The 25,228-nt window shown below is 42.3% G+C and overlaps 1 protein-coding gene across 4 annotated transcripts in view; it reads right to left on the bottom strand.

Annotated features, from left to right (window-relative positions):
* Positions 1-20,714, bottom strand: part of PDGFD (platelet derived growth factor D) — a 145,068-nt gene extending 124,354 nt beyond the window's left edge. The window contains exon 1 of one of the 4 annotated variants that reach the window (XM_021380804.1): positions 20,159-20,714. In XM_021380804.1, coding sequence (XP_021236479.1) covers positions 20,159-20,288 — 130 coding nt within the window. In that variant the 5' untranslated portion in view covers positions 20,289-20,714. The remainder of the gene's footprint in view (positions 1-20,158) is intronic. The other 3 variants (XM_021380796.1, XM_021380819.1, XM_021380813.1) reach the window with 3 other exon arrangements.

Here is a 25,228-nt window from a genome sequence, read left to right as displayed (position 1 = left end):
GCCCCATATGGAGTACTACATCCAGAGCTGGGGTTGCCAGAACAATAAAGAGCTGTCGGAGTTGGTCAAGGCCAGGTTGAATGGGACCCTGGGCAGCCTGATCTGGTGGATGGCAATCCTGCCCATGGCAGGGCCTTGGAACTAGATGATCTTAAAGATCTCTTCTAATTTAATTCATTCTATAATTCTGTGATTCTATGATTCTATGTTAATAATACTGCCTAGCAGAAAGATGGATACAGTTCTGTTAACAGATTCATGCCTCAGAAAAAAATGCTGCTTAAGTAGAATATAGCATAGAACAAAGAGGTGTGAGAAGTGAAAGACAAACTGGGAGCAGCATGAGGCACTAGCGACCCCTGCACAGAAAAGAAGGACGCAAATGATGAGGTATATAAATAAGGACACTTTTTTTCACTGAAGAATGAACTGGTAGAGGGAAAGATAATATAGCTGCCAAGATCCTAGTCACAAGAGACAAAAAAAAACTTAAAAGTGGATGACAGCTTAGAGAGACTATAGGCTTGTGAAATGGTAAAAACACTGATTGCTGTGATCTCACAGGATTAAACACACATTTACATTTGTTGCTTTCCCTGAGCCACACAGTTCTCAGAATTTTTAACATCAAGTCAAGCTAACAGGACAGGAAAGCCATCTATCAGTTGTGAATCTAATGAAGACATCAAGGAAAAAGAAATACAGATGTAAGAAGAGAAACGAGGATGTCAGCTTTTTTTTTTTTTAATGCCCATTAGATGTTTTCAGGATGCAGACTAAAATTAAGATACAAAATGCTATTATTATCTTCCCTTCTTTTAGTCTGAACAAGCTTCCCAACAGTGGACAATAAGATGATTGATGCTGAGATTCTTTAGTTCAGACTAAACTGAAGTGAATTTTTTCAGTGGATCACTGATAAGATAATCAGAGCAGAGGACAAACGGCCACTGCTTGTCCAACTCATTATCTCCTGCATATTCTACACATCTGCCTTTGCTTTTCTCTTTAATCTAAACTCAAGAGCCAAGGAATTCTTGTAATTTTGGTTTGTATGTCTTGGTAAAGGACTGCTGGAAGAGACCAAATAATTCAGTCTGATGTTCCTACTTGTGACAGCATTTGTGCCAAGTTGCTCAGAGGAGGACTTAAAAAAACAATATGTATAAGAGATTTCGTAACACTAGATAACAAAAGAAAAAATATTTTTGATCTTCTTTTTCTTTTAAATTCCATTCAGATTCATAGCCTTAGAAAAATTCAGTCAATTTAATGATAGTTTCTATCCAATTTCATTCAGGGCCAAGTTCTGCACATTGGAAACAATGGTGGCAATGTCATTATCTTCCAGGGCTCGTGGTCAAGTCCAGAAGTGTCTTAGCATTGCTCATTAGATACAACCAAATACCTTTCAGAAATGTTCTGAATCAGATCTTCTATCAATTGAACTTGCACAAGTGAATTTATTGTGTAAATAAATCTTTATAAGACCTCTATAAAAACACTGCTTTTCAGCTAAATTGGGTTCCATTATCTATTCCCAAAGAGGGCCAAAGAAATAATCCCATCTCAGCTTTTCTGTTCAGTGTTATTTATATATCCTTTCACTTCTACATTTCTATTCACTATCTCTTCCATGTCTTTTTTTGTACAGTTTGTTTATTCAAAATAAAAGATGTCTCACTGGTCTAAGACAAAGCAGCAAGACAAAGTTTTCACTGGATGTCTGTATTTCTTTACATTTGGATTTTTCATGTATCAAATTCTAAAGCTTTCCAAATGCAGCTCTTAAAAGACAACTGATTAATAATTATACAACTTAAAAATGAGCTTTTTGTGGGAATAAAAGTCCAACCTTGTAAACACGTTTTTATCACTAGTAGATGGAAAGAAATGTCAAGGGCTGAGTAAGAATTAGCTAGCATCTTTTCCTGAAAAAGGATGAGAAGAGGCACGCCAATCTACAACATTTATGTTGTAAATGTGAACCAGAAGCAATATTTTGATATCCAGAAAATAAAATTTTCTGCTTGCAACTGTTTTGGATTCACAGCTGTCATACCTCTTCTATGGAGATATTCAGGACCCGTCTGGACGCATACCTGTGCTACCTATTGCAGGGTACCTGCTTTAGCAGTGCGACTGGACTCAATGATCTCGAGGTCCCTTCCAACCCCTGCGATTCTGTGATTATGTAATACAATGCTAAACAAACCTTTCAGTCTCATAGTGTTTCTACAGTGATTTAAATCTTTCAGATTAAAACATGACTTCTCTCTCTTTCTCCCATGCTCTCTGCTGTCTATGATAGGCATTATGTATATGTTCTACTTTAAAATGGGGATTGCACATTTACTACCTTTACTGGCAAAGTTTAGATATACATAGTCTATCTCCTTTATTGGGGCAAACAATCACTCTAGACTCCTCCTTTCATTAATTTCTCTCAACCTGTACCATTTTCAAGATTACTCTTCTTCCTATGACTCTACATTTCTTCCTCTACAGTTTTAAATTCTATTTGAAATACTTGTAACTCTCTGAGAAATAAAAAGATGACTCAATGGGAATTTCTGCTAGCTCTCAATACACTGTTTCTATTGAAATAGCTGCTAGCTTTACCATGCCCTCCACTGGGACTAGTGCTCAGGCCTGATTTCTTGTTGCTGAACTTCCATAAATGGACTTCTAGGTATAAACAAAATCTTTTTTTTAGCACTTAAACACACAATAACATCACCAGTGTGAGTTTGTTCTATGCTTATGTTCCTGTTTGTGAGGTTTCCTAATAACTATTGAATCTGTTGGCTAAACTGAGGATAAAAGCCTCAAAGGTATTACATTTCTGTTACTTTGCTGAAGACAGGCAGGAAAAAGGAGGGATATTAATGCCTCCCTGGGAAAAGAGGAGCAGCGTGAGCTTTATCCTCACTGGTCAGCAGGCAATTCAGAGGGAGAAGGTTACTCTATGCCTTAACACTGGGAAGCTTTGAATACAGCTCACGTTGCACAGCACAGCCTACCAGTGAGGTACAAAGCCCTACGAGATCAGGCTGCATTACTTCTGCTGTTCAAAGAATTACATTTTATTTGAATTCAATAAACTAAATAAAGCTTAAGCCTTAACACAGTACAATTTGGACATTTTATATCTGTATTTAGATAGGTTTATTTTAAACGAGAAAACGCATTTTAAAACAAATTACAAATATGTGTGGGATTACTTACTTTTTCCTTCCTTTTAGATCTGCCAACCAACAAGGGGAAATGGTATCTTACAACACATGAGTGGTAGAAAGCCATGTATGACATTCCACAGTTAAAGGTACTGGAACATATGTGGAAGTCAGTGGCCCCATGAGCTACAGCGGCACATCCAAATTACAACTATCCTCCATGCCTTTTGCTAAGCTACTACACAGTCTTGCCTGTCTTCTATGTCACCAGGGAAATGCTGAACAAAGACTAATTCTCACTACGATGAACAGAGTTTATAAACCCTGTACATGCTTCACATGTACATCTTTTTTGCATGAGGCCAAGAACAATCGCTGCCCAAGATTACATTTTTAAAAGGTCAGTAACTGAAAAAAGCCAGAGGGATTGGTTCTGCCCAGCTCCTCCTCTGCACGTCTTTACTATCTCATGCTATGAACAAACCCTGAGCTGTGACCAGGTGGGCTGTAGCAGGCCCAGGGAACAAATCTGCAGGCACAGGTCTCTGACTCTGTTATGTTCCAGTGGGTTCAGTCTGGTTGAGGGAAAAAGAGGAAAGGGGCAGAGTCTTCAGTTACACACCATGAAACAAATACAACCACATTCAGGCAGTAAAAAAGGTAAAGGGCCCATAAAGCGTAGATTCATATTTGCACTTACATGTTCATACAACTTGCCCATACTCAGTTATGTTCACAGGGATGCTGCTACAAGAAGATTAACAATGCCCTACATTCTGGGAGCCAGCATTCACCCCCTCAACACACACACACCCCTCCAGTACTTACAGCTCAGGCTCAGCTCTCAAAACTGTACTTCAATGAATCACAAACTCATAAAAACATAGAATGGTTTGCGTTGGAAGGGACCTTCAAGATCATACAGTTCCAAGCCTCCTGCTATAGGCAGGGACACCTCCCTCTAGACCAGGCTGCTCACAGCCCCATCCAGCCTGACCTTGAATGCTTCCAGGGAGGGGGCATCCACAACCTCTCTGGGCAATCTGTTCCAGTGTCTCACCACCCTCATAGTAAAGAATTTCTTCCTAATATCTAGTCTAAATCTACCCTCTTCCAGTTTAAAGCCATTTCCCCTCATTCTGTTGCTACAAGCCCTGTAGAAAGTCCCTCCCCAACTTTCCTGTAGGTCCCCTTCAGGTACTGGAAGGCTGCTAGAAGGTCCCCCCGGAGCCTTCTCTTCTCCAGGCTAAAGAGCCTCAACTCTCTCTGCCTGTCCCCATAGGGGAGGTGCTCCAGTCAACAGGCATCACCAAGAGCTGTGATCCCAGCTCTTGCCAGAAACTGCTGCAAATCTTCCATGAGTCAGAACCTTATGTCAGCATGAGGTCTAACCTGGCCATCAGCAGCAATAAATACTGAACTCAGTTGACTGCTGTACATATGAAAAAAATACTAACATAAGATCTTGTACAAATATATGCTGTATAAGTCTATTTAATAAATGGCCATGTTTTTGAAAACAGGGAAAGAAAATCTATTCTTAAATCTTCTCTTGTTGCAAGATTAGTGCAAACCCTCCCCATTTTATCCAAACGTAGTGGTAGTGAAGGTATTTCTTGAAGATCACACTCCCGGAGTGATGCACTGCTATCCACCTGCTAGTCAGAAATAACCAGGAAAATGCCATTGTTCATCACTCAAGAAATCTTTAATCTTATCCTAAAGATGCAACATTTTGAAGAGTTATAATAATACTTCAATTTCTCAGTTTGTGATAAAGGCTGGCATATTTTCAGGTTCTCCTCTGAGCTTGCTGTGCTGGTGACCTAGTTGCTTGGACTTGCTCTGTGCTGGGTGATAAAAGAATGTGCAAGCAGGTGATTCATCTTGCTTGAAGACGGTCATCTAAAACATTCAGGATGAACAGTTCTCTGCAGGTGCTCTTCTCTCCCCCTCAATTACAAGGGAAGCTTAAAAGACACCCAGTTTTTTAGACAACCAAAATTTGCTGAGATGGTTTTCTCTATGAGCTATATTTCTGCCTCATGGAAGTACACAGGAAAGCAGAAAGAATCTGAATGTAAACGTGTATAAATCTCTTAAACACAAGGCCAACATGCACGCGAGCACTCATATTTTCATACAGGCTTGCAGCCAGAACCCAATAAACTGACTGCACTGCGTGTCTGCTGCTCTGCTGTGGCGGTGGAAATATGGACTGATTCACATCTCAGATTGCAGCTGGATTTAAAGCTGCCAATGGGGAAGTCAGATATGTATTTTTAATTTTAATCTGAGTTTTCATTTCTACTTTTTTGGCTTGCTTGTTTTAGAAGAATGTTTAAAGATACAAACATTAAGAAAATATTTGTCTGAAATTAAATATAACTTAGCAGAAGATACAGTAATTCTGTCTGCTCCCTAGGAAGCTGATGTATATCTAGTAATATTTAAAGCTACTTTGTCTCACCATATATCTGTGACATACTCTGAGTTTTATGATTTTTAAGATGACAAATTTATAATAATGAAAATTATTATTTTGACTGTGGTTTGCATCCAGCTGCATTTGGATAGAAATCAGAATTCAATTAAACTGTGCAAATCCCAGAATTTTAAATAGCTCTTAGTTAAATAAAATTACCTTAATTGTGTTGAAATCATCAGAAAAAGAACAACCATAACATGTTTTGCATTCAAGTCTGACTAAGTAAACAAAGGAAATACTGCCTATTAGTGAACTGCCACTGCTCCTATTTACACAACAGAGCCCACATTTACAAAAAGAGTCATGGACCTCAAAACAAAATGAACTGAAAATTAAAATAGTTCTGAAACCATCCGTGCAGGTATGTCCCTATCTGTATTTTTTGTGTTTTTCTCTGCATTGCTGACTTCATCCACTTAAAATTCTTACAGTCAGTAGTTCCTGCTTAGTAGTTATGGACTAAAAGAGAAAATGAGCATTCCCATTTCAGTTCTGTTGTTGTGGGGTTTTTTAATTCGTTTTCAAGCCCAAACTCATTTCTCAAATGTGAGTGAATTATGAGAAATGAAAAAAGAATATTCACTCTACATTTGCCAGGAAAACTGAAACCATGAGTAATGTCAGTGAAATTTCTGTACAGCAACAATGTAAACCTCGGGTATTGAAAAAATGCCAACACCAGTACTCAATCCACTGTAAATACAGAAAATATAGGTAGTTAATGAGATATAGTTGCAAAACTTGAGATGACCTCAGAAGATAAACACAGCTTTCCAATTCCATGCGTAATTAAGAAAACAGCAATACTTCCAGTGGTAGAATTTCTAGTTATCTAATGCCACACATTATAGCTTTAAATACACTGCAGTTTATTCACTTCTTCAAATAGGAGGTCATAATTTTAAATGTATTTCTTCCTCAAACTAGAAAGCATGTTTTAATTAACAATGTTTTTTTTATCACATAATCAAGGCCTACATTTAAAGAAAAACTCCCTTGAAAAGCAAACATGAAGAGAAATATGCAGACTGCATAAAATCCATGCAAAATGGTCTCTATAACGTGGCAGACCAAATAGCCTTCATTTTCAGTGAACAGATGTAAACAATTCAAAAGGTAGATAGACCTCCACAATGCCATTAATTTTATAAAGATCACATGACATCAATTCTTCCAAACACCGGTTTTAAAAGATTTTAACTGACACATAAGGCTTGATTATAGCTGAGAACAACACATTTATTATTGTCATATAAAAGTTTTATGTCCAGACAGCTGTAAAACTCTAGAAGCAGAAAAGCATGACCTGCTTTTCTATGAGGGCTGCTCCGAAAGAAATGCCTCCTATTTTATAATATTGGCCGGTGATGTCAGAGGTGAATGTTGGTGTTATGGCAGTAGAGGTTGAACCTTCCCACCAACATGCCGTTCCATTTTGTTGCTGTGCGACAGATGGCAGCAGAGGGCCAGTTAGACAAAATGGTGTCTGACATGGAAGTGTGGATAAAGCAAAGGCATAGAATGGAATTCCTCCATACGGAAAAAATGCCACCCACTGACATTCACTGACACTTGCTGGATGTTTATGGAGACCAAACAGTGGATGACAGCACAGTGAGGTGGTGGGTGGTGCGTTTCAGTCATGGTGACAGTGACAGTGGTGACCTTCGCCAGCACTGACTTTTATGAGCATGGCATGCAGGCTTTTGTTCATCACTGGTGAAAATGCACAGCTCATGGTGGTGACTATGTTGAAAAATAGTGTTTTGTAGCTGAGAGTTTGCTTTGTCAAACAGCATTACTGTGTTCTTCGTATCTGTTGTCGTTTCCATGGAAATAGGAGGCATTGCTTTCAGAGTGACTTACGTATGCCGATCAGAACAATAAAAAATACTGCACAAAGTTTGTACTGGAAGTTGTAGAGTAAACAAAAAATGTAGCATTTGGACTCCTGAATTTGGAGTTAGATACTTAGAGATAACATCTGCTTATTTCCCACACATATTAGGCATGGGGAGTGGAAATAAATGAACATGTAATGCTTTGCACTTGCTTGAGAGAAGTCCTAACCATGGTGACATAGGAACCTTCCTACTGGTTTACGGTGTCATTTAGTCCATAGCAAGGTGTCTGTTTGTTTTCAAAACAGAGGGGAATGGAATTATTTTTATTTTGAAATTATTCTGGCAGGAAGAGCTTAACAAACAAAATACCAATCAAACAGCATACAGGCTACATATTATCTTTACAATATTCTGTGGGAACACAGAATATTTATACTAGAACCAAGTAATTCTGCACAATATTTTATTACCCTTCCATAAATGGACTAACTGCTACACATTCACATTGTCACAGGCCAGGAAGCACCATTAATTCTCTCCTAGAAAAACAGGATGGAGGAGAAGGTGACAAAATATGATAAGGTCCCCAGACTGGATCCTTGGAAGCCCTGGACACCAGAAATCTCTCCAAAGAAGACACTGGACTTGTTGAATTTCCCCAAGGGGAGGACAACTGAGGCTGACTGAAGTGTGTTAATTATTTTAGTTTGGAGGGTGCCAGAACAAGCAGAGGGAGAGACAGTCATCACCAGACAGTAATAAATCCTATAAAAGAATAACTACTAATTCACATGCTTAAAATTAGATGGTATCAGCAGCTGCCTCCATGCTGACTGAATGATCCCAACAGATTTATGAGACACAATACCAAAAACTGTTTTCTCCCAAGATTCCTCAACAGACTTTCTTTGCATACAGAATGGTCTCCAGCTACCAGAGTTAGGGAAAGGCAAACAAAGACACTGCTTCTCACATTTTCTGTAATACTCCTTTCTCCTCTGCCAACCACAAGGGAGAAAAGCCATAACTATTTTATACGTAGGTTAGACAGTTCTGTTCCTTCTCTTCAATACTAAATGTCAAATATGAATCCCTAACATGTGGATCTAGAAATACCTGTTCATACTGGAAATGTGGATCTCACTCAACTACATTAACAGCTTCATCAAAGTTCAGTGCCCCTCAGCAGAGATGCCTAAAAATTTCACTATTAGGAGAAAGATTCAGTATAATGGAGAAATTAGGTGCTAATTAAGCCACCTGAACTTTTGCATCAGAAAAGTTGAAAAACAGATCAGCATTTTATTTACTATTCATTAGTGAGAGGTGAACAGCAGCTGAAATCACGCTGCACTAGTAAGGTCACAGTTACAGTAAATTACTTTTGTACAAATGGAGCGCAATCACACAATAATTAGAATTGCATTATTGCAGATCTTGGACGTAAGGTAAGGAAAGGGTCTATACCTAGCGTTGATCTTCCATGGGAACTGAAAATAATACACAGGGACACAAAACAACACAGATGTGCCTCACTCAAGGAGGGAGAAGACTGCCGGTCCCACACTGCTCGGTGGGGAATAAGGAGACCAAAGAACATCATCTGTTCCTCTTAACAAAAATGGCAGTACCTCATGGAGGAACTGCAGAAAGGCTGGCGTGGTGAGGCATCAGACTGCTTGCTGCCACAGTTCTGCTGGCCCACACGGGCTGGAACATCAGCATGACACAGATGAGGTAGTTTGAAGACAGGCAGAAAGGATCCTTAACATACTATCCAAATTCTTTATCCCATGCACCTCAAAATGTTGCAAAATCAACCCCACTTCTCACCTAAAGGGACTTCAAATTCTGTTTTTTAAATGTCTGAGGTTAATACTATATGTTTAGTCATGCTGAGAATTTTTTTTTGTCTTTTTAAAAACTGGAATGAAAACATGTCTGTTGCTAAGATCTTCGTCCTTTTTTTCTGGTTGCTTTCCTTTGCATTATTATAAGGGCAAACATTCAGCTAAAGATTAGTAAGATTAGTGAGGGCAGTGCTTTGTTTTCAATATAGTAAATCTGGTGATTGGACAGGTAGTAAAAATCTTCAACTCCCAGAACTGAGGAAATTCTCAATTTTCTTTTGCTGTGTCTCAATGTCAGTAATGAAAAACAGGATCTGAAGGAAGGGTGAAGGGGATGGAGCCAGGCTCTTTTCAGTGGTGCCCAGTGCCAGGAAAAGAGGCAATGGGCACAAACTGAAACACAGGAGGTTCCTTCTGAACACCAGGAGCACTGCTGTGCTGTGCAGGTGACAGAGCACTGGCACAGGCTGCCCAGAGGCTGTGGGGTCTCCTCCTTGGGGATCTTCCAAAGGCACCTGGACGTGGCCCTGGGCACCCTGCTCTGGGTGTCCCTGCTGGAGCAGGGCTTGGGCCAGACAGACCCAGAGGTCCCTGCCAGTTCGCTCTGTGATTATGTAAATGATACTTACTTACAACAAGTAAGCACAGGAAATGGTTCTCTCCTAATCACGTCAGCAGAACAGAAACAGAAGCCCCATTAGGCTACCAGGTTGGCTGTCATCTTTAGGAAGAAATAAGTAAGGCAGCTCTGGGTATTTCTGTTCCTGTTTAGCCAATCATTTTGAAGGCCTTTTTGAACATGAAGTGCTAGAAATACACTGTCAAAACTACAGTGACATGTACTTAATTTGTAATTACTTTGCTGCAAAAGCATATATGGAAAAATATTCTGTCTCTCTTCTGATAAGAAAAACAAGTGACACTTTTCTACTCAGTCAATATTTTGACTAATGGCTTGCCTAAGGTAAGCTGAAAAGCAATCTACTTGACAAGACTTGACTTTAAGTCCTGCCAGAGTTGGTGATAGCACAAAAATAATGGTAGCATCAGGAAACAGCACTGCCATAGGCTGTTGAGAGAAATCCTGACACAAGATCCTTATACAAAAATAAAAGGCAGTACCGGCAAGCTTTAAAAATACCCTCCCTGCATCTACTGTCAAAAAAGCCTTTAAAATTAAAAAAAAAACAAAAACAAAAACAAAAAACCACCACCAAAACAATCCACAAATCTAACCCAACATATCATTATGTATGTTATTATTATTTTCTCATGGCCTTTGCCTGTTTTCTTAGGTATTGAGTGAAACCAAACCCAAGAAGCACTAAAAGATGCAAAAAGCAGGATTTCCCCATTTTGTTTCTTTGGAGGGGAGGCTGCCATTTTATTTCCATTCCATGGAAGTCATTTTCAGGCAAACTTGCAAGATAAGATATTTGACTTTTACGCAGGCCATAATATAGTTGCTTCACATGATTCTCTGCTCTCCGAAACAGCTATCCATGGGTCCTCAGCACATCACACAGCTCTGAGTCTGCAACAAGGGTGGCATCTCTGAGGATGACAGCGAACAGGAGAGCAGTGGCAGCAAGGCTGTAGCATTTTAAGGACTACCACACCCTAGTAAGGTTCTCCAATCTTTGCCCACGTGTGGTGAGTGCTGGGGTTGATCCTTTTGCCTTTCCAAGGGGTTCAGCCCCTACAGTGAGCACGAGGTGTTAGCCATAGTGTTACTGCCAGAGGCAAAAATGGTGGCAAATGCATGAGGGCTGCTCACTGATGGGTCCTCATTTCACGTGTGCTGGGATCACGTAAGGGACTGGAGAAAGAGCAGGCTGAAGAGCTGTGCTGGTCCACTGTGCATCCTCCTCAGGGATGCCACGACAGGAATGACACACGTTTGGGAACGGTCCTCAGGATCTGCACTGGATGTTGCATGAGGGTCCCCTGCAGTGAGAGCAAGTTTCTTTCCTGGGATAGTTGCTTGTTTCCATGTTGTCATGTGTCCTCAAAACCACTGGGAGGCAGGCTGTACGTTCAACACCACAGCCTGACCCTGCTGTAAGGGTCCAAGGACAGATGCAGGACACCTTGGCATCGTTCAAGTGTGTTGCAAAGCGTAGTTGTCAGAAAGCTCCCCTGTAGCACCCATTTCTCAGAGGCAACACACAAGGTACTCTGAGGGCATTGTACAGTAGATGTCAAGGAACTGGCTCTGGAGGTTCACATTCACTTACATCAAAGGAGATAACATTTACAGTAGGAGCAGCCAGACCATTACCATATGATGTAAGAATTTTACCTCTTGCTTAGAAATTAACTTTGGCTGCCACTTTGCAGGATCTAATGCGCAATGGAAAATGGTGAGAAATACATATAATGTCATCAAGTTCTTCTGCATGATAAATGTTAATTACAAACAAAAATAAAACCAACTCTATCCTGGCAAGAGCTGCTCCCTGCTGTGGTAAGGATAGAAGGAACACATCTGCGCCAGTTTAGGACTACACAGCACACAACCAGAACAGCTGTGACACACACAGGCACAGGGAACTAGGAACCCAGGTCACACAGAATGGATAGAAATGAGGCAAACCAGAATCCCATGCTGGCTTCAGCATGAAGGTCACTCAGCACTCCTTAAGAGCAACTTAAGAGTGACAGTGCATTCCTTGCCCCCTCATCTGGCCTGGTCGTTTTTCCCAAGGCTGAGTGCATACAATGAGATGCAAAAGCCCTTGTCCTTGGCACTAATAACCATCAAGGTTTTACTGGAGACAGTTAAGGATCACCATTTTGTATCAAACCGGGCGCTCAGAGAGCTGATAACAGACATCTAGTTCAACAGATCTAATGCTAAGTTGTACAAATCAATCATCTTACCGCATAAACAGCAAGCAGCCTAAGAACACCTCTGAGAGTTCTTCTTGCAAGCAGTTGGCTGCACACCAGAATCCCTCCTTGAGTAGGAGCACCTCTCGAGGTTACTTAACGCCCACGCAGAGATTCACCCAGGACATAGTGACGCCCTGCCGACAGATCCTTGGTAAGTGATTTACTGTTTTAAGCTATACTAGCTTTGCTAAGATTTGATCTTAGATTCATTATGCACCCTCCACCCTCTATGTAGCAAATAATCAAGGGTACCTAGCCATTTCGAATTCTGTTAAGTTGCTGTCATCGTTCGTGTTCAAATTACCATCTTACATCTATTGTGTACCAATAAGTAACTTTCTGCCTTCCTCTCATGAGTGAAGTGTGCAGTGCTTTAGTCTCCAACCGCAGCAGCAAGACAGCACTGTGAAAGTCAAAGCAGCAAGAGCACAGGCCTACAACCTGATCTAGGAAAAGAAACCAGAGTGCAGTAACGTCGGGGTTTTCTACTGATTTCAAAGCAGCAAATTCTCTGTAGGCTTCTGTGATGAGGTTTAAAGCCTTTTACTGACATTTTGATGTGTTAGTGAAATCACTCCTATCAGTGCTTGTCCCTACTGAGACACTGTGATTAAGAAGCTGCGTTGGTTCATTTCCACAAAGAATCTAAAGGCATTATTACCATTTACTCGCCGTTTTCACACAGCACTGCTGTCACTCATCTGCTGAAGCAAAGTATTTCTCGTTCTAGCAAATTCCTAGTTGAAAAATTAAGACCACAAGGGTACAGAAACAGCTTCCAAATTCCACAGTACATCTGGCTATCAACATTCTCTGTACCTATTTTTATTCCTATTTTTATTCCTCTCTAACTACTCTGGGCTGCTGCTTCATCCTCAATACACTTTTATTGTGAGTCACATCAGATTATAAACACATGCAGCTATGAGAAAAATCATCTGTAACTTATCCAAGAAAACAATAACAAAAACCCACGCATATTACACTTTGAGCCTCTTTAAACTAAAGAAAAAAAAAACCAACAAGAAAACAAACAGAAACAATACAAGTCGCTTTAAAATACCGACAGGTTTCCTTAAAGTCTTGTTTAGAAATGTGTGACAGATCAAGTCTCTTGTAGGATATCCTGTGGATGACACATGAGAGATCGCGAGTACAGGAGAAAAACTAGCCGGACATGGTGAACCCATTGTAAAATGTGCCTACATACCAAACCCATAACTGAATTCCTCAGCCTTTTCCTTTATCCTGCATTCATTCATATAAAGTGTGAGCCAGACCCCTCCACAGTAAGAGCTGATGGAAGTTTTGCCATTGATTTCAGCGCAATGAAGGTCAAGCCTGCTATTTTTCAACTTCTTTGTGGACCAGAAAATATTTTTATGGAGTTTTAACAACAGCAAGTCCCAATGCACAGCGGGGCTAAAATACATTGGCAGGAAGTTCGCACAGAAGGTAGAATTGTGTCCTCCTGCCCCAACTCCAAATACGCACAGCTCTGACTGCCAAAGCAGAAATTAGGGATGTTGGCCTTCACAGCGTGGGACACAGATCAAAAAGGAAGCATGAAACTGAAGATTACTCAAGTACAATAGGAAGCTTGAGATCATGTAGGATTTATTCACTACCAAAAATACTAGAGCCAAAGCCACACTCCCAGAAGAAAACCTATCCAGTTTGACACTGTAAACAGGACGCTTCCTTAGCTTTGTAAACAGGAGATTGATTTGAAATAAACTGCCAAGGCACCTAACCCATTCCAATCCATCAGCCAAGAGATCCTCACCAGAAGCAGTTATATACATGGCCTATTTTATCCAAAATGTGGTATAATGTAATCACCCTCTTAAATATAATCAGCAGCTTTTTCCAGGCAATCTTTGGATACAGTTTGAATCAACTAACAAAAAGGAATACTTCTAAAATTTCCTGCACTGGTGGCCCAATTTTTACTACAGAGAATGCAAACACAGAACCTTCATGATATCTCTTAGGACTCATTTAATTTATTTTAACTGGCAAACCTCTAGGCCCATAGATTCCAGAGCAGGCAGAGGCAGACAGTCCCTCCCAAGAGCTGGGAACATGCTACTGACAGCTGACGGGCACCTCAGGGTTTCTTAGCTGGGTAGGCAAAACTGAACATTGCTACACAAGGAAAGGAAGGCAAGGAGAAGGGACACAGCTGGGCACAGAGCTGTGGGAGAACAAGGTGTGTCACTCACCTGCTGCTGCTGTGCATGAAGAAAAGGGTAGGAGCGGGGAAAAGGGAGAGGGGACAGAACAGATGGGCCAAGCAGCTGCTGCTTCTGGGGGAGGGCATATTCCACTCCTCCTCAGCCCACTACAAAATTACAGAATGACTGAGGCTGGAAGGGAACTGCAGAGGTCACCACTGTTGCCTCCAGAGCACCAAGGAGCTGGACGTTATCAGATGTTTTGGACTCTGGTACCTCAGGCAGGTGCCTGCTTTTCCTGCGTTCAAACCAGACTTGTGAGATATTCCTTTTTGAAGAAATAAGCCCATAATTTGATGTAGATATATTTTAATATAAGGGAAGATGATTCATATGAAAAGTCTGGAGCATAAAACATTCAGACTTCTGCTGCACCTTTTGTATAGATGCTATTATTAGAATTATAAAATGAAAGCCATTCCCTGTCCTGCTCACTTACGATTTGCCAAATGGGCTTCTTGCTGTACAAATAATACATATTTTGTAGATCTGTTCTTTTTAAGTAATATTTATATCTTGTCTAAGGAAGGAGTGACAGAAATGTAACATAGTGAATTTGTACATTATTTTTGTTGAAAGAACTTCTGCCTTTGACAATCCCTTTCCCTATAAATTTCTCCTTAATTAATAAAAAAAATAGCATGTAAAGAACTTCAGAACTTCCACTTGCAGCCTGGACAGTAGATAAACACCTTTAAAAATAACTGTTGGTTTCAGCTCAAACTCCATAGATGATATGGCTAGTGACTGCATGCAAAGAGAACCTTAACTACACAGAATGGTTTGGCTGAAATTTCTGTCCAGCAATGTATTGTTCAACCGGGACTCTGGAAAGTCACATGAAAACCTGAGTGGGATTTTTTTCTAAAAAGGTTCCTGGGTACAATATATTTAAATTTATAATGCTAATTTGGTAACCAATTACATTGCGTGCTCCCTCCTTGTGTCATCTGACCTACATATTACGTATGTGCAGATATACTATACAGTATATAAAAGGTACAAGATACATTTGTGTATACATACACATAATATGCCTATGATACGTAAGCATTGCATGTATATGTTCTTATTTTAACAGAATATTTTACAGATTCTGCGAATAGTTGTAGTCTTGCTTCATAAGACGCAGTTAGTTTAACTGCACACAGCCACACAGCCACAGTCTCATATAAGCTATTCAAGCTTTGCTATCATAGAGTCCTGTAGGATGCAGCCTCCAGTCCTTAATGGATTACATACATCCACAGAGTTAAAAACATGAAGAATGTTACTGATGTTGCTGCACTCATGATTCCCCATGAGTTTCCTATTTATTCCTATTCCTAGGTGCTTTACAAAATATATCTCCATGGGATCATAGTTAGAAAACATTATTTTCACAATTTTAGCAGTGTTTCATTTCTAGGGATCAAAGCAACACAATTATCGAGTTCTCTCTGTAAGCCCTTCAATAATTATCTGGCCTAATTAAGTTTCATAGAAATAAATGTATTAAAGAGAAGCTAGAACTGTTAGGAGACCGGCTGGAGAGTTGTAAGTGAAGCAACTTCCACTACATCCATCTACCTGATAAAATACACTTCAGTGTACAACTGGAGAACTCCTCCAAACTGCTTGCTGATGAGTCAGTCACAATTCTCATGTAATACTCTTTGGTACTCTTCAGTCCAGACAGTTAACTCTACAGATAAGAGACATCATTAAAGTTAAACAATCAAAGAACAAATTGCGTTACTATAGGCAAATTACAATTTTTATTTTAATTTTTGGTAATCTGATGAAGCTTGAAAAGTATTTTAGTTATTTTGCAGTCGACACAATTTTATGTTAGCAGATTCTGCTACAAAAAGAATACATATACAATGTTTTTTGTATTCTATACTACAGAAGAATTCAATAAACGTATTCCAAAGCTGTGGTTCCTACATCACTAGTGATACAAGAGCCATTCTTAATTAGTATTTAAAAAGATTCATTCATTTCTTCTCCTGAGAGCAGATACTTAACATCTATCTGGTGAGAGAACTCAGCTCAAATTGTCAAATGCTTTTCCCTGTGCTTACACATAACATAGGGAAGTGGAGGGTAGAATTAGTGGCACATACCCCTTTGGACAGCCAAAAACCACTGCCATTTCTCCAGGGTGGCAAAATATAACTTTTCTCTACATTTCTTCGGCACACAAGCAATCTATGGCTTGAAAGCTCCTAATTTTTCAATTCAAAATAAAAATCACAAAACCTCAGAAAAACTTAAGTTGTCTGATGTTACGGATTTTCAAATCCACTTCAGGAGATACTGATTCCATGGCTTCCAGTTGTTTACATACGAAAATGATCTGACACTATGTCTTTTATTTAAAGTTTGGATTTTAAAGTTGAAAATATGCATAACAATGCTTAGTATGAGTACACAGATTAGGCATACTTTCTTAGACTGAGTGTTCATACAGATGCTTGCTCACAACAGATAACAGCGAACAACTGATGTTTCATCTGGAAACCATACGGTAATCATTATTTAGCACTTTTCATCTCCACTTTTCATCTCTAAGTACACATAAACAACCAAAATATCAGACTTCTTGTGATTAGGTAGAATTATATGCATACCGCAACTGGTAAACTGTGGTAAAGAGGATAATGGTATCATCTCGAAGCCCTCTGTGTGTAATTCTGACAAATTTCAAAGGACTTAACAGATAATGATATTAATAAAGACTTTAAATAAATACCATTACATGTGCTGTAAATGTTGTTGGCATCTCCAGAACGCTTTAAAATATTGATTAGCGCTACACTGGACAGCTGAATCATCAACGCCTGTCCTTGCACGAGGACAAGAGGATGTCTTGTAAGCAGATTATTTATATTTTTAATATCTTCAGCAGGAAGTATAGTCCAGGTTTGGCAATCATTAGGACTGATCTTGTACGTGCTGCCCTTCATCTACAGACTTCTTACTAAAGCAATCTCAGTTTGCACTAAGTGCAATTACAAACAGATCAACCTCTTCTACCTAGAAGAGGAAAGACAATCTGGAATCTTGCACATAAAAAAAGTTTGTTTTGGCCAGAAGCAAGACCAAGGCTCCAAATTAAAGCTCTGTGTATTCAGGACCTCTGGTTTATCCTGCTTGGAGGTAAAAGAAAACTGGAATCCAAAGGATTGTTTTCTTTTTTAATAAAATGTGCAGGTGGTCTTGGACATGCCAAGATAGAATATTTTTTTTAAGAGCTAAACAGATCTGGCTTCCTTTGCAGTATCTCTCTTAATTCCACAACATAATAATCATGATCATCAAACTCAGGACATAATACTAAATTAGTTTTTATACTTGCTGTGCATTTTGAGAGAGACTGTTGGAACATATTACTCCCAGCATATTTTGCGCTCTTAGATCCTATTCCATATCACCATATCTGCAAATACTTACAATGCAAAAAATACTGTCTGTCTCACTCAGCAATGCAACCCACATGTCTTTAATGCAATTCCATATCAGCACTTCAGACCAAAACAAAACACTGAAAATTGTAAAAGACAAAAATACTTTCGGTGGCATACAGCCAACTACGGTCTAAACACTTTGCTTGTGAGCTTGTCTCATGCGTGCAATATCTGGAATACAGCTCATAACCTTTGGCGGCACAAATATAGGTCTTTAGTCAACAAACTCAAGCAACAGTTTGGCTCACTGGAGTAAAATGAGGCCTGCTGGCAGCTGACTGACTTCAGATGCTGAGAGCAGATGCCCAGCTCCATTGGCCATGGCAGAATACACTGCCCTTTGAGGAGAAAAAATAGAATTCCCAAGTGCAAGCAGAGAGCAAGGCAGGGTCTAAGTGGAGGTCTCCATGCAGTCTTCTTCAAGTTGTGTTACCCATTTGTTGCATGGATAACGCCCACTAAAAGGCTGCAGAGCTGTCTGACGTCTGCATCAGCTCACTTCTTCATGTCCATAGGCTACCAGCCTGGCTACCATCCATACAGCACAGCGGGGTCAGTCAAGAGTGATACTCAGCTTCTCAGGGATCTGCCATTTCCGAACAGCCCACTGCCTGGTGCCACACCTGGCACCTAGAAGATTCAGTCACCACAAGATGTAAAAGACAGCTTTCAGGGTATACAGCTTAATTGCAAAGTTACATGACCACAACTGGGAAAAGAGTATTCAGCTAATCATTTCACACAGCCTTGCTCTCTCGATCACTCCAAAAAGAAATTTCCCTACAGGAAGTTTTCTTCTGTGGAGCAAAACACCCATCACACTGCCAATAATCTGAAAACTTTATTCATATTAAGCATTATGGATTTCTCTACTGACTCTACAGAGAAAGTCACAGTAAAACACATTTTAAGTTTGAAGTCAATGAGCTCTTTGGAGAAGGTTAAGATGGCAGGCTAACAACTCATAAAGCTTGATAAAATGCACAGCCATTTTAAAGAATGAAACGGAAATAATGGATGTGGACTTTTATTGCAAACACATTTTGTATTGGATTAAATCTGGTTTCCAAGATCCAAATAACTGCAATTTTGTCTTGTTTCCAGTTTTGCTATCTCAATTTTAAGAGTCTCTTCACCTCATCTATGCCACCATGCACTGACAAGGAAAGGTATACAAAAGATTACTAAGTTCAATATGGCTCCAACGCTGAACCAAAAACATCTTCCAAAGTCAACTGTATACCCATTGCACACACTGTATACACGCTGAAAAATAAACACTGGCAAATGCAGAGTACAATCTTGGACATGACTCAAGTAAGTGGGTTCTTAAAAAGGATTTACAAAAGATATAAATGCTGGCAACTGAAAGACATTAACTTGAAGACTGAACCAAACTCCGCTCCTTTTCAGGAGAACATCTTGCATTTCCCCCGGCAAGGAGGTATGCTGCAACAAGCAAGAGCAGATCCTCTGACATGGAGCTGGAACACAACCTGCTGCTCCCACGGCAGAGGCTCTTCTCGTTCCCAAATCCTAAGACCTGGTCTTCTTAGATCATGAGGAAGTGGTTTCCAAGGGCAAATTTCAGTTGTGTTAATGCTTTGCCAGCCCTGCAGTCATCCACCACAGGGCCACAGTTTGGCAGCACCTCAGCGGCCAAGGCCGTGGCAGCTCACAGAGGGCAACGTGCCCGTGTTCGAACACGAAGCCTGAGACCATCGCTCCTGCCATGCCCACAGTGTCTGACAGCTGACAGCCACCCTCCCTGGCACCCTCCATCGCCAGACATCACTGCCAACGGTGTGGCTGGCACTAGGGGCAAGCACTGCCCCACAGACCCCCAGCCCGCCCCGCGCCCAGGCCCCTCTGTCAAGGTTACCCTCCAGTAGGAGGAACGAGCACCGATTCCTGTCGAACGGGCCCCACGACCAGAGCCCACCGCCCCGGGGCCAACGGCCGCCGCCAGCCACTCGGGCCGGGCCGGGCACCCCGCGCAGCGTGCGCGCCGTCAGGGCGAGGCGGGCTGCCAGGACGCGTCCTCCACGTTGCCCCGGGGAGTTCGGGAGCAGCCGCCGGGCAGAGCCGCCTCTCCGCCTGCACCTCCCTCCCCCCGCCCGGACACCCGCTCTCCGGGCGGGCAGCCCTCGGGGCGCGCTCGGGACTTCGTCCGCAGACCGAGCCCTCGGGGATGGAGAAGGCAGAGGGACACTCACCATCCCGCCTGACGTTGGAGGAGCGCAGGGCTCTGATAGATCCGCTCTGGGCAGGGGCGGTGGTGCCCTGACGGCTGCAAAAGTTCGCGCAGACGACGGCGTAGAGGAGGAGGAGGATGAGCAGTTGCATTGGGATCCGCTGTGCACGGGACCGCGGCTCTGCGAAGAAACGCGGCTCTGCCCGCCGAGCTGCTCCCCTCCCCGGCTTTGCCTGCCGCCCGCGCCGCGTGTGCTGCTCGTGCGGGCTGCCCGAGCGGCTGAAGGAGTTGTGAGCCGGGCAAGAAAATAAAATAAAACAAAAAAGAACACATAAAAATCCCACCCGAAACAGCAGTCAGAGCTGCCGAGTTACTCCCCCAAACTTCCTCCACACTCAACACTCCGCCGCGCGTCTGTGCCCGGCCGCAGCGGCAAGGTGAGAAACCCCCGGCGGGCACCGCCGCCCCCTCCCCTCCGGCGGCCGCGCCGTGACCCGGCTCCAGGCGGAGCCGCGCTCCACTGCGGCCGCCGCGGCGGTGCTCCGCGCCTCGCACCGCCCCCGCGCAGCGCTCTGCTCGGCTGCAGGCACCGCCGGCGTGTGGGGCGGCGGGAGCGGGCGGCGGGCCCAGAGCCGCCGAGGGGAGAGGCGGCCCCGGGGAGGGGGGCGGCCCCGGGGCAGGAGGGGGGCGGCAGGGAGCGGGACTCGGGCCGTCACCGCGCTGCTGGGCGCGGCGGCTGCGGGCCGGGTGGAAGTGTCGGGATGTCCCGGCACCCCCGGGCCCGCGGGAGGGCTGTGACGTTGGGCAGGAGAACGAGTGAGGCAAAGAGTGGAAGTGTGTGCAGGAGTAACGTTAGTTGAAGGAAAACAGTACGTGTTCCTGAGAGGAACAAATGGGCTCCTCTATCATGCCGAGCACTGTCTGAAGCTTTTAATAAAAGGTTAATTCGTGCTGATTTAGACCCTGCATAAGTTGAGTCTGCCTTTGATTGTATTTCGGCCTGGACAAGAGTCGGTCTGAACCAAAGGTCTGTAAGTGGGCCATGATTACATTGCTATTTTAGTACTCCTTTTCCTTGCATTAACAACAATGTTGTGAAGCGCAGACAGAGGAAAAAGTTGGGTTTTCACTGTTCCCTAATAAATCCTTACCTACTCAGGTTACTCCTTACGGCACTTTGCACTGTCTCAGCCAGTCTGACAATTGGCAACTGGCTGCCAGACCCTTCTACGTGAAACACCACCTCGGTGACAGCAGAAGTTTTCGGGAGCATGGGACTAGGCCTGCCACTCACAGTGCATGCCTCTGGCTGTATGAAATATTTTCTCCAGAAGTGTGCTAGTATTACAATGGAACTGAAACATCTTGTATGTCTTAAGGAACCAGTAGGGTGCAATTCTGTTCTGCATAATTTGTGGTTCCTATCCCTTTCATGTTCACCCAAACTGACAGCAAACCTAACACAGCTCCCATGTGGAAGGCAGTGGGAAGGCTCCAATAGTGCGTCACTTTGTGGACAGTGTGCCTGTGCTTGAGGTGCCCAGGGAGAAGTGGGCAGGCGGTGGGAAGGTGGCCAATCCAACCATCCAATAGATGCAGAGTAAGAGGAAGGTGAAGATGAGGAGCTCTGAAGATGTCTTCTGTTCATCTTGTCCACATGTCAGCCTCTTTCCCAGTGCAATGCAAGGAGCTTGCAGAAAATGTCAGTGGGATCCCAGCTACCTGACCCTCTTCTGATTGCAGCCTCTTTCCAAGATGAGGATTGGTACCCACTGCCCTGAGCACAGCACATTGAGGAGTCCTTCCCGGTGCCCTCAGGCTCTGACTCAGCTCCCTGCGGTGTCTGGCTGCTTCCCCTGGGTCATATGGCAGCCCTTGGGAGGTGGCCAAAGAAGGAGAGGAGGAATGTTAGATCACCATTACCAGAAGGCAAAAAGGCATTTGTCAGTATCTGAGCTCTATATAACTCAGTCAGGAAAGGGCGCTGTTTCCAAGGCTGTTCCTCCTGCAGTCAATCTTTATCCATACAAATTCGTATTACATAAAACTCATACTTTCTGGTCATTTTCTGGCCCCAGTGTCTCCCTGGATGTGCAGATCAGCTTCAATGCATAAGGAGGAAGCTTTGGCCTAAAACACCCCACAGTTCATTGATGTGCTTCCTGGCTTGATACAGACAAATCTGAATTTCCTCAGGCTGACCAGGGTGCAAAACCTTTTTTTTTTTTTTTTTTTTTTGATGCATAGATACTACTCTGGTGCTTGAGATGAAGTTCCCATTTGTGCAGCAGAGGTACTGCTGAGTGTACTTGTTGCTTAGAGAACTCTCAAGCAAAACAGCATGGGTCCTCATAAATTAGACAGTGATGAAAACAGCCAAGTGGATTCCAACACCCATAGCTTTGATATATCTCAAAAGGATTTGTGTATAACTCCTATCATTCTCTCATGAAACATTTCTCCTCCTCCCTTTGCAAAGCATGGGATGCTGCTGTCTTTGCTCTAAAACTGAAAATATTTTTTCAGCAGAAGGATTTGAGTCTTTTACTCCGGTCAGAAAACATCCAGGCAGTGTTATTTGCCTTGCTCTGTCGATGATCAGGAAATTATTTTAGTCCCAGTATCAGCAATCCCTGATTTGTCCATTTGATGTACAGGTGTACATCAGAAGAATTTTGGAACAGAGCAGCAAGGCTGGCAGGCACTGGTGGGCCTTTGTGAAAAGAGTCTGTGCTACACTGGCTGATGCTACAGCTTCTTAATTCACTTTGAAAAGCACTAAACCCACTAAAACCTAAAAAAGTATCTTTATCAGGAAATGTCATAGAATCTCATGTAAAAAAAACGAGAAGTTTGGTTTATGCTCAGTTTTAAGAGCAGATCACTGGAGCTTCACTTCATGGGGAACGTCCCAGTGCACTGGCTAAACTGTGTTCCAGAGGTCTGGCAGAATTTGGAGTATTTTATAAAGATTTCTTTATGAGGATCTACAGTAAATCATGTTTACTGCTTAAAAGGACATATGGATGTGTAAGTGTGATGACCTATTTGATTACAAATCTGTCATTATGACTGAGATCCTGGTAAAATAGTGTAACAGTTAATATGAGGTTCAATTAATACAGGTAAAAATATATATAATTATTGCTAATCAACCTTCAACCTAGAAAATCTCATCATACTAACTTGGAAATCTGGTTGACAAACAGCATAGCATCAAATTACAGCTTTCATACAGCATTTTACTTGGTATCTCAATGCAAATCACATGAAATGAAAGGCTTGCATACTGAATGTTTTCAAGACGCATTAAATGACAGGCTTGATAAAAAGGGAAACACTATTAAATTGATTATTTGCAGGAGGGCCCCACTTTGGCTAATTTTTGGTCCTGAATTGATTTGTGTTTTCAACAGTGACCTGGGGAAATCACAGTCATTACTCATGACTTTTGCAGATGAGAGAAATCTTGGGGGAGCAATAGACTAATTTATATTGATGGTGTTATATGGAAATAGATGTGTAGATGTGGTAGAACTGTAAAGCTGGGCGCCGGCATAGTTGATGTTTTAAAACAGCCAGTGGCAGGTCTACTCAGTGCCCATGGCATCTTCCTCACCTTATTTGAGTCTTCTGGATATGCCTGGTATAAGCCAGTCTCATAGGTTCTGGTTGTCATAGAGAGGATGGGGTGTCATCAGTGGGCGATTTAACCTATCGATTTTAGGCATCTGTGCTGGGAAGGGATTAATTGTTTTCTGGTATTTCCAGTTTCTTTCCACTGGCTACAGAGAGAGCATGAAGAGTAAATGCATTTATAGTTACTGGATGAGGTTGTTAATCCTAGAAAGCACTGATGCAGGAAAGGTCATGGGGATGAGTTATCAAGGAAGTCAATGAGCTGCAGCCCTCACCATCTTCACTTGCTGGCTGGCAGCTGCTCCTGTGTCACACAGTTTGTACATGGAGCACAGATGCGTTGTATGCCCACTCCTTAAAACGTGGGCAATATGGTGAATAAATAGCAAACCCTAAGATCTTTGTGCATTACCCTGTGAATCCTTTGGTGTTTATTTAAAGAGGGACATATCATGGTGAAAGTTGGGTCTAGACACGATTAAAATTAAAAGGCATGCTTTGAAGTGTGGCAAGCCATGGAAATATCAAATTTGTCATATATTCTTCTTCACTGAGAATTTTAAAGTCAAGATTTAATGCTTTCCTAAAGCCAGATGAGTGGTTACAAGCTATATGTAGGAACTCATGGGGCCTACTGATCACTTCTAAAAGGTCTGCGAAAGTGACAGAGAAAAGCGTGTTCATGTGTACCATACTACAAACCACAGATTAAATTTGTAGTTAGTTCTGCAGTTATTGGAAAATGATAACTGAAAATATTTACCTCCAGGGACTGATTCAGGGCAGCACTGTGACATCTGCTGTAGGAGGTCAGGCAAGTGGTGACAGTGATCCCATCCCCCTGTTTATAATCTGTGAATGATTTGAGGAGGAGCAGAGGTGCAGGGAGTAGTGTGGAGAAACATCTCAAGATTGCTAAAAGCATATCTGAGCAAATGAATGTAACTATGATGGCAGACCAAAAGAATGCAAGGAAAAGGTGGACCAGAGCCATTTTATGCCTGGAAACAGCAACGAAGGCAGGGTGATGTGTTGATAAGATAATCGCAGCACAACACAGGCACTGGGACACCAAGGGGAGTGCAGCACAGTGATGAGTGGCCTGCATTTATTATCTGAGCTATAGGCAGCCCTTCAACAACATATAAGCAAAACACACTGTGAAACTGAACACTTAAAGTGTGGAGTTTGTCAAGCACAAGCTCAAGTGGCGCTGCCTGGTACCGCCAGCTACACACTGGGAACTTAGCTTTGATTGATGGCAACTTCATATAATGCTCTTGACATTAGATCTGTGCCACAGACCTGTACCCGGAGCTGCTGTTTGTCCTCGTCCAGCAGCCATCTGTGGCTGCTCATTTCTCTGCCCCGCTCCTGGTAACAGCTGCATGCAGCTTTGGTTTAAACAAGCTTTTGGCCTTCCCCCATGCCTGCACTGCTGCAGGATGCAGTT

The sequence above is a fragment of the Numida meleagris genome, chromosome 1, assembly GCF_002078875.1.
Source record: "Numida meleagris isolate 19003 breed g44 Domestic line chromosome 1, NumMel1.0, whole genome shotgun sequence".
Classification (NCBI taxonomy): domain Eukaryota; kingdom Metazoa; phylum Chordata; class Aves; order Galliformes; family Numididae; genus Numida; species Numida meleagris.
Note: the sequence above shows the minus strand (reverse complement) of the source record. Positions and strands in the feature narration are given on the sequence as shown.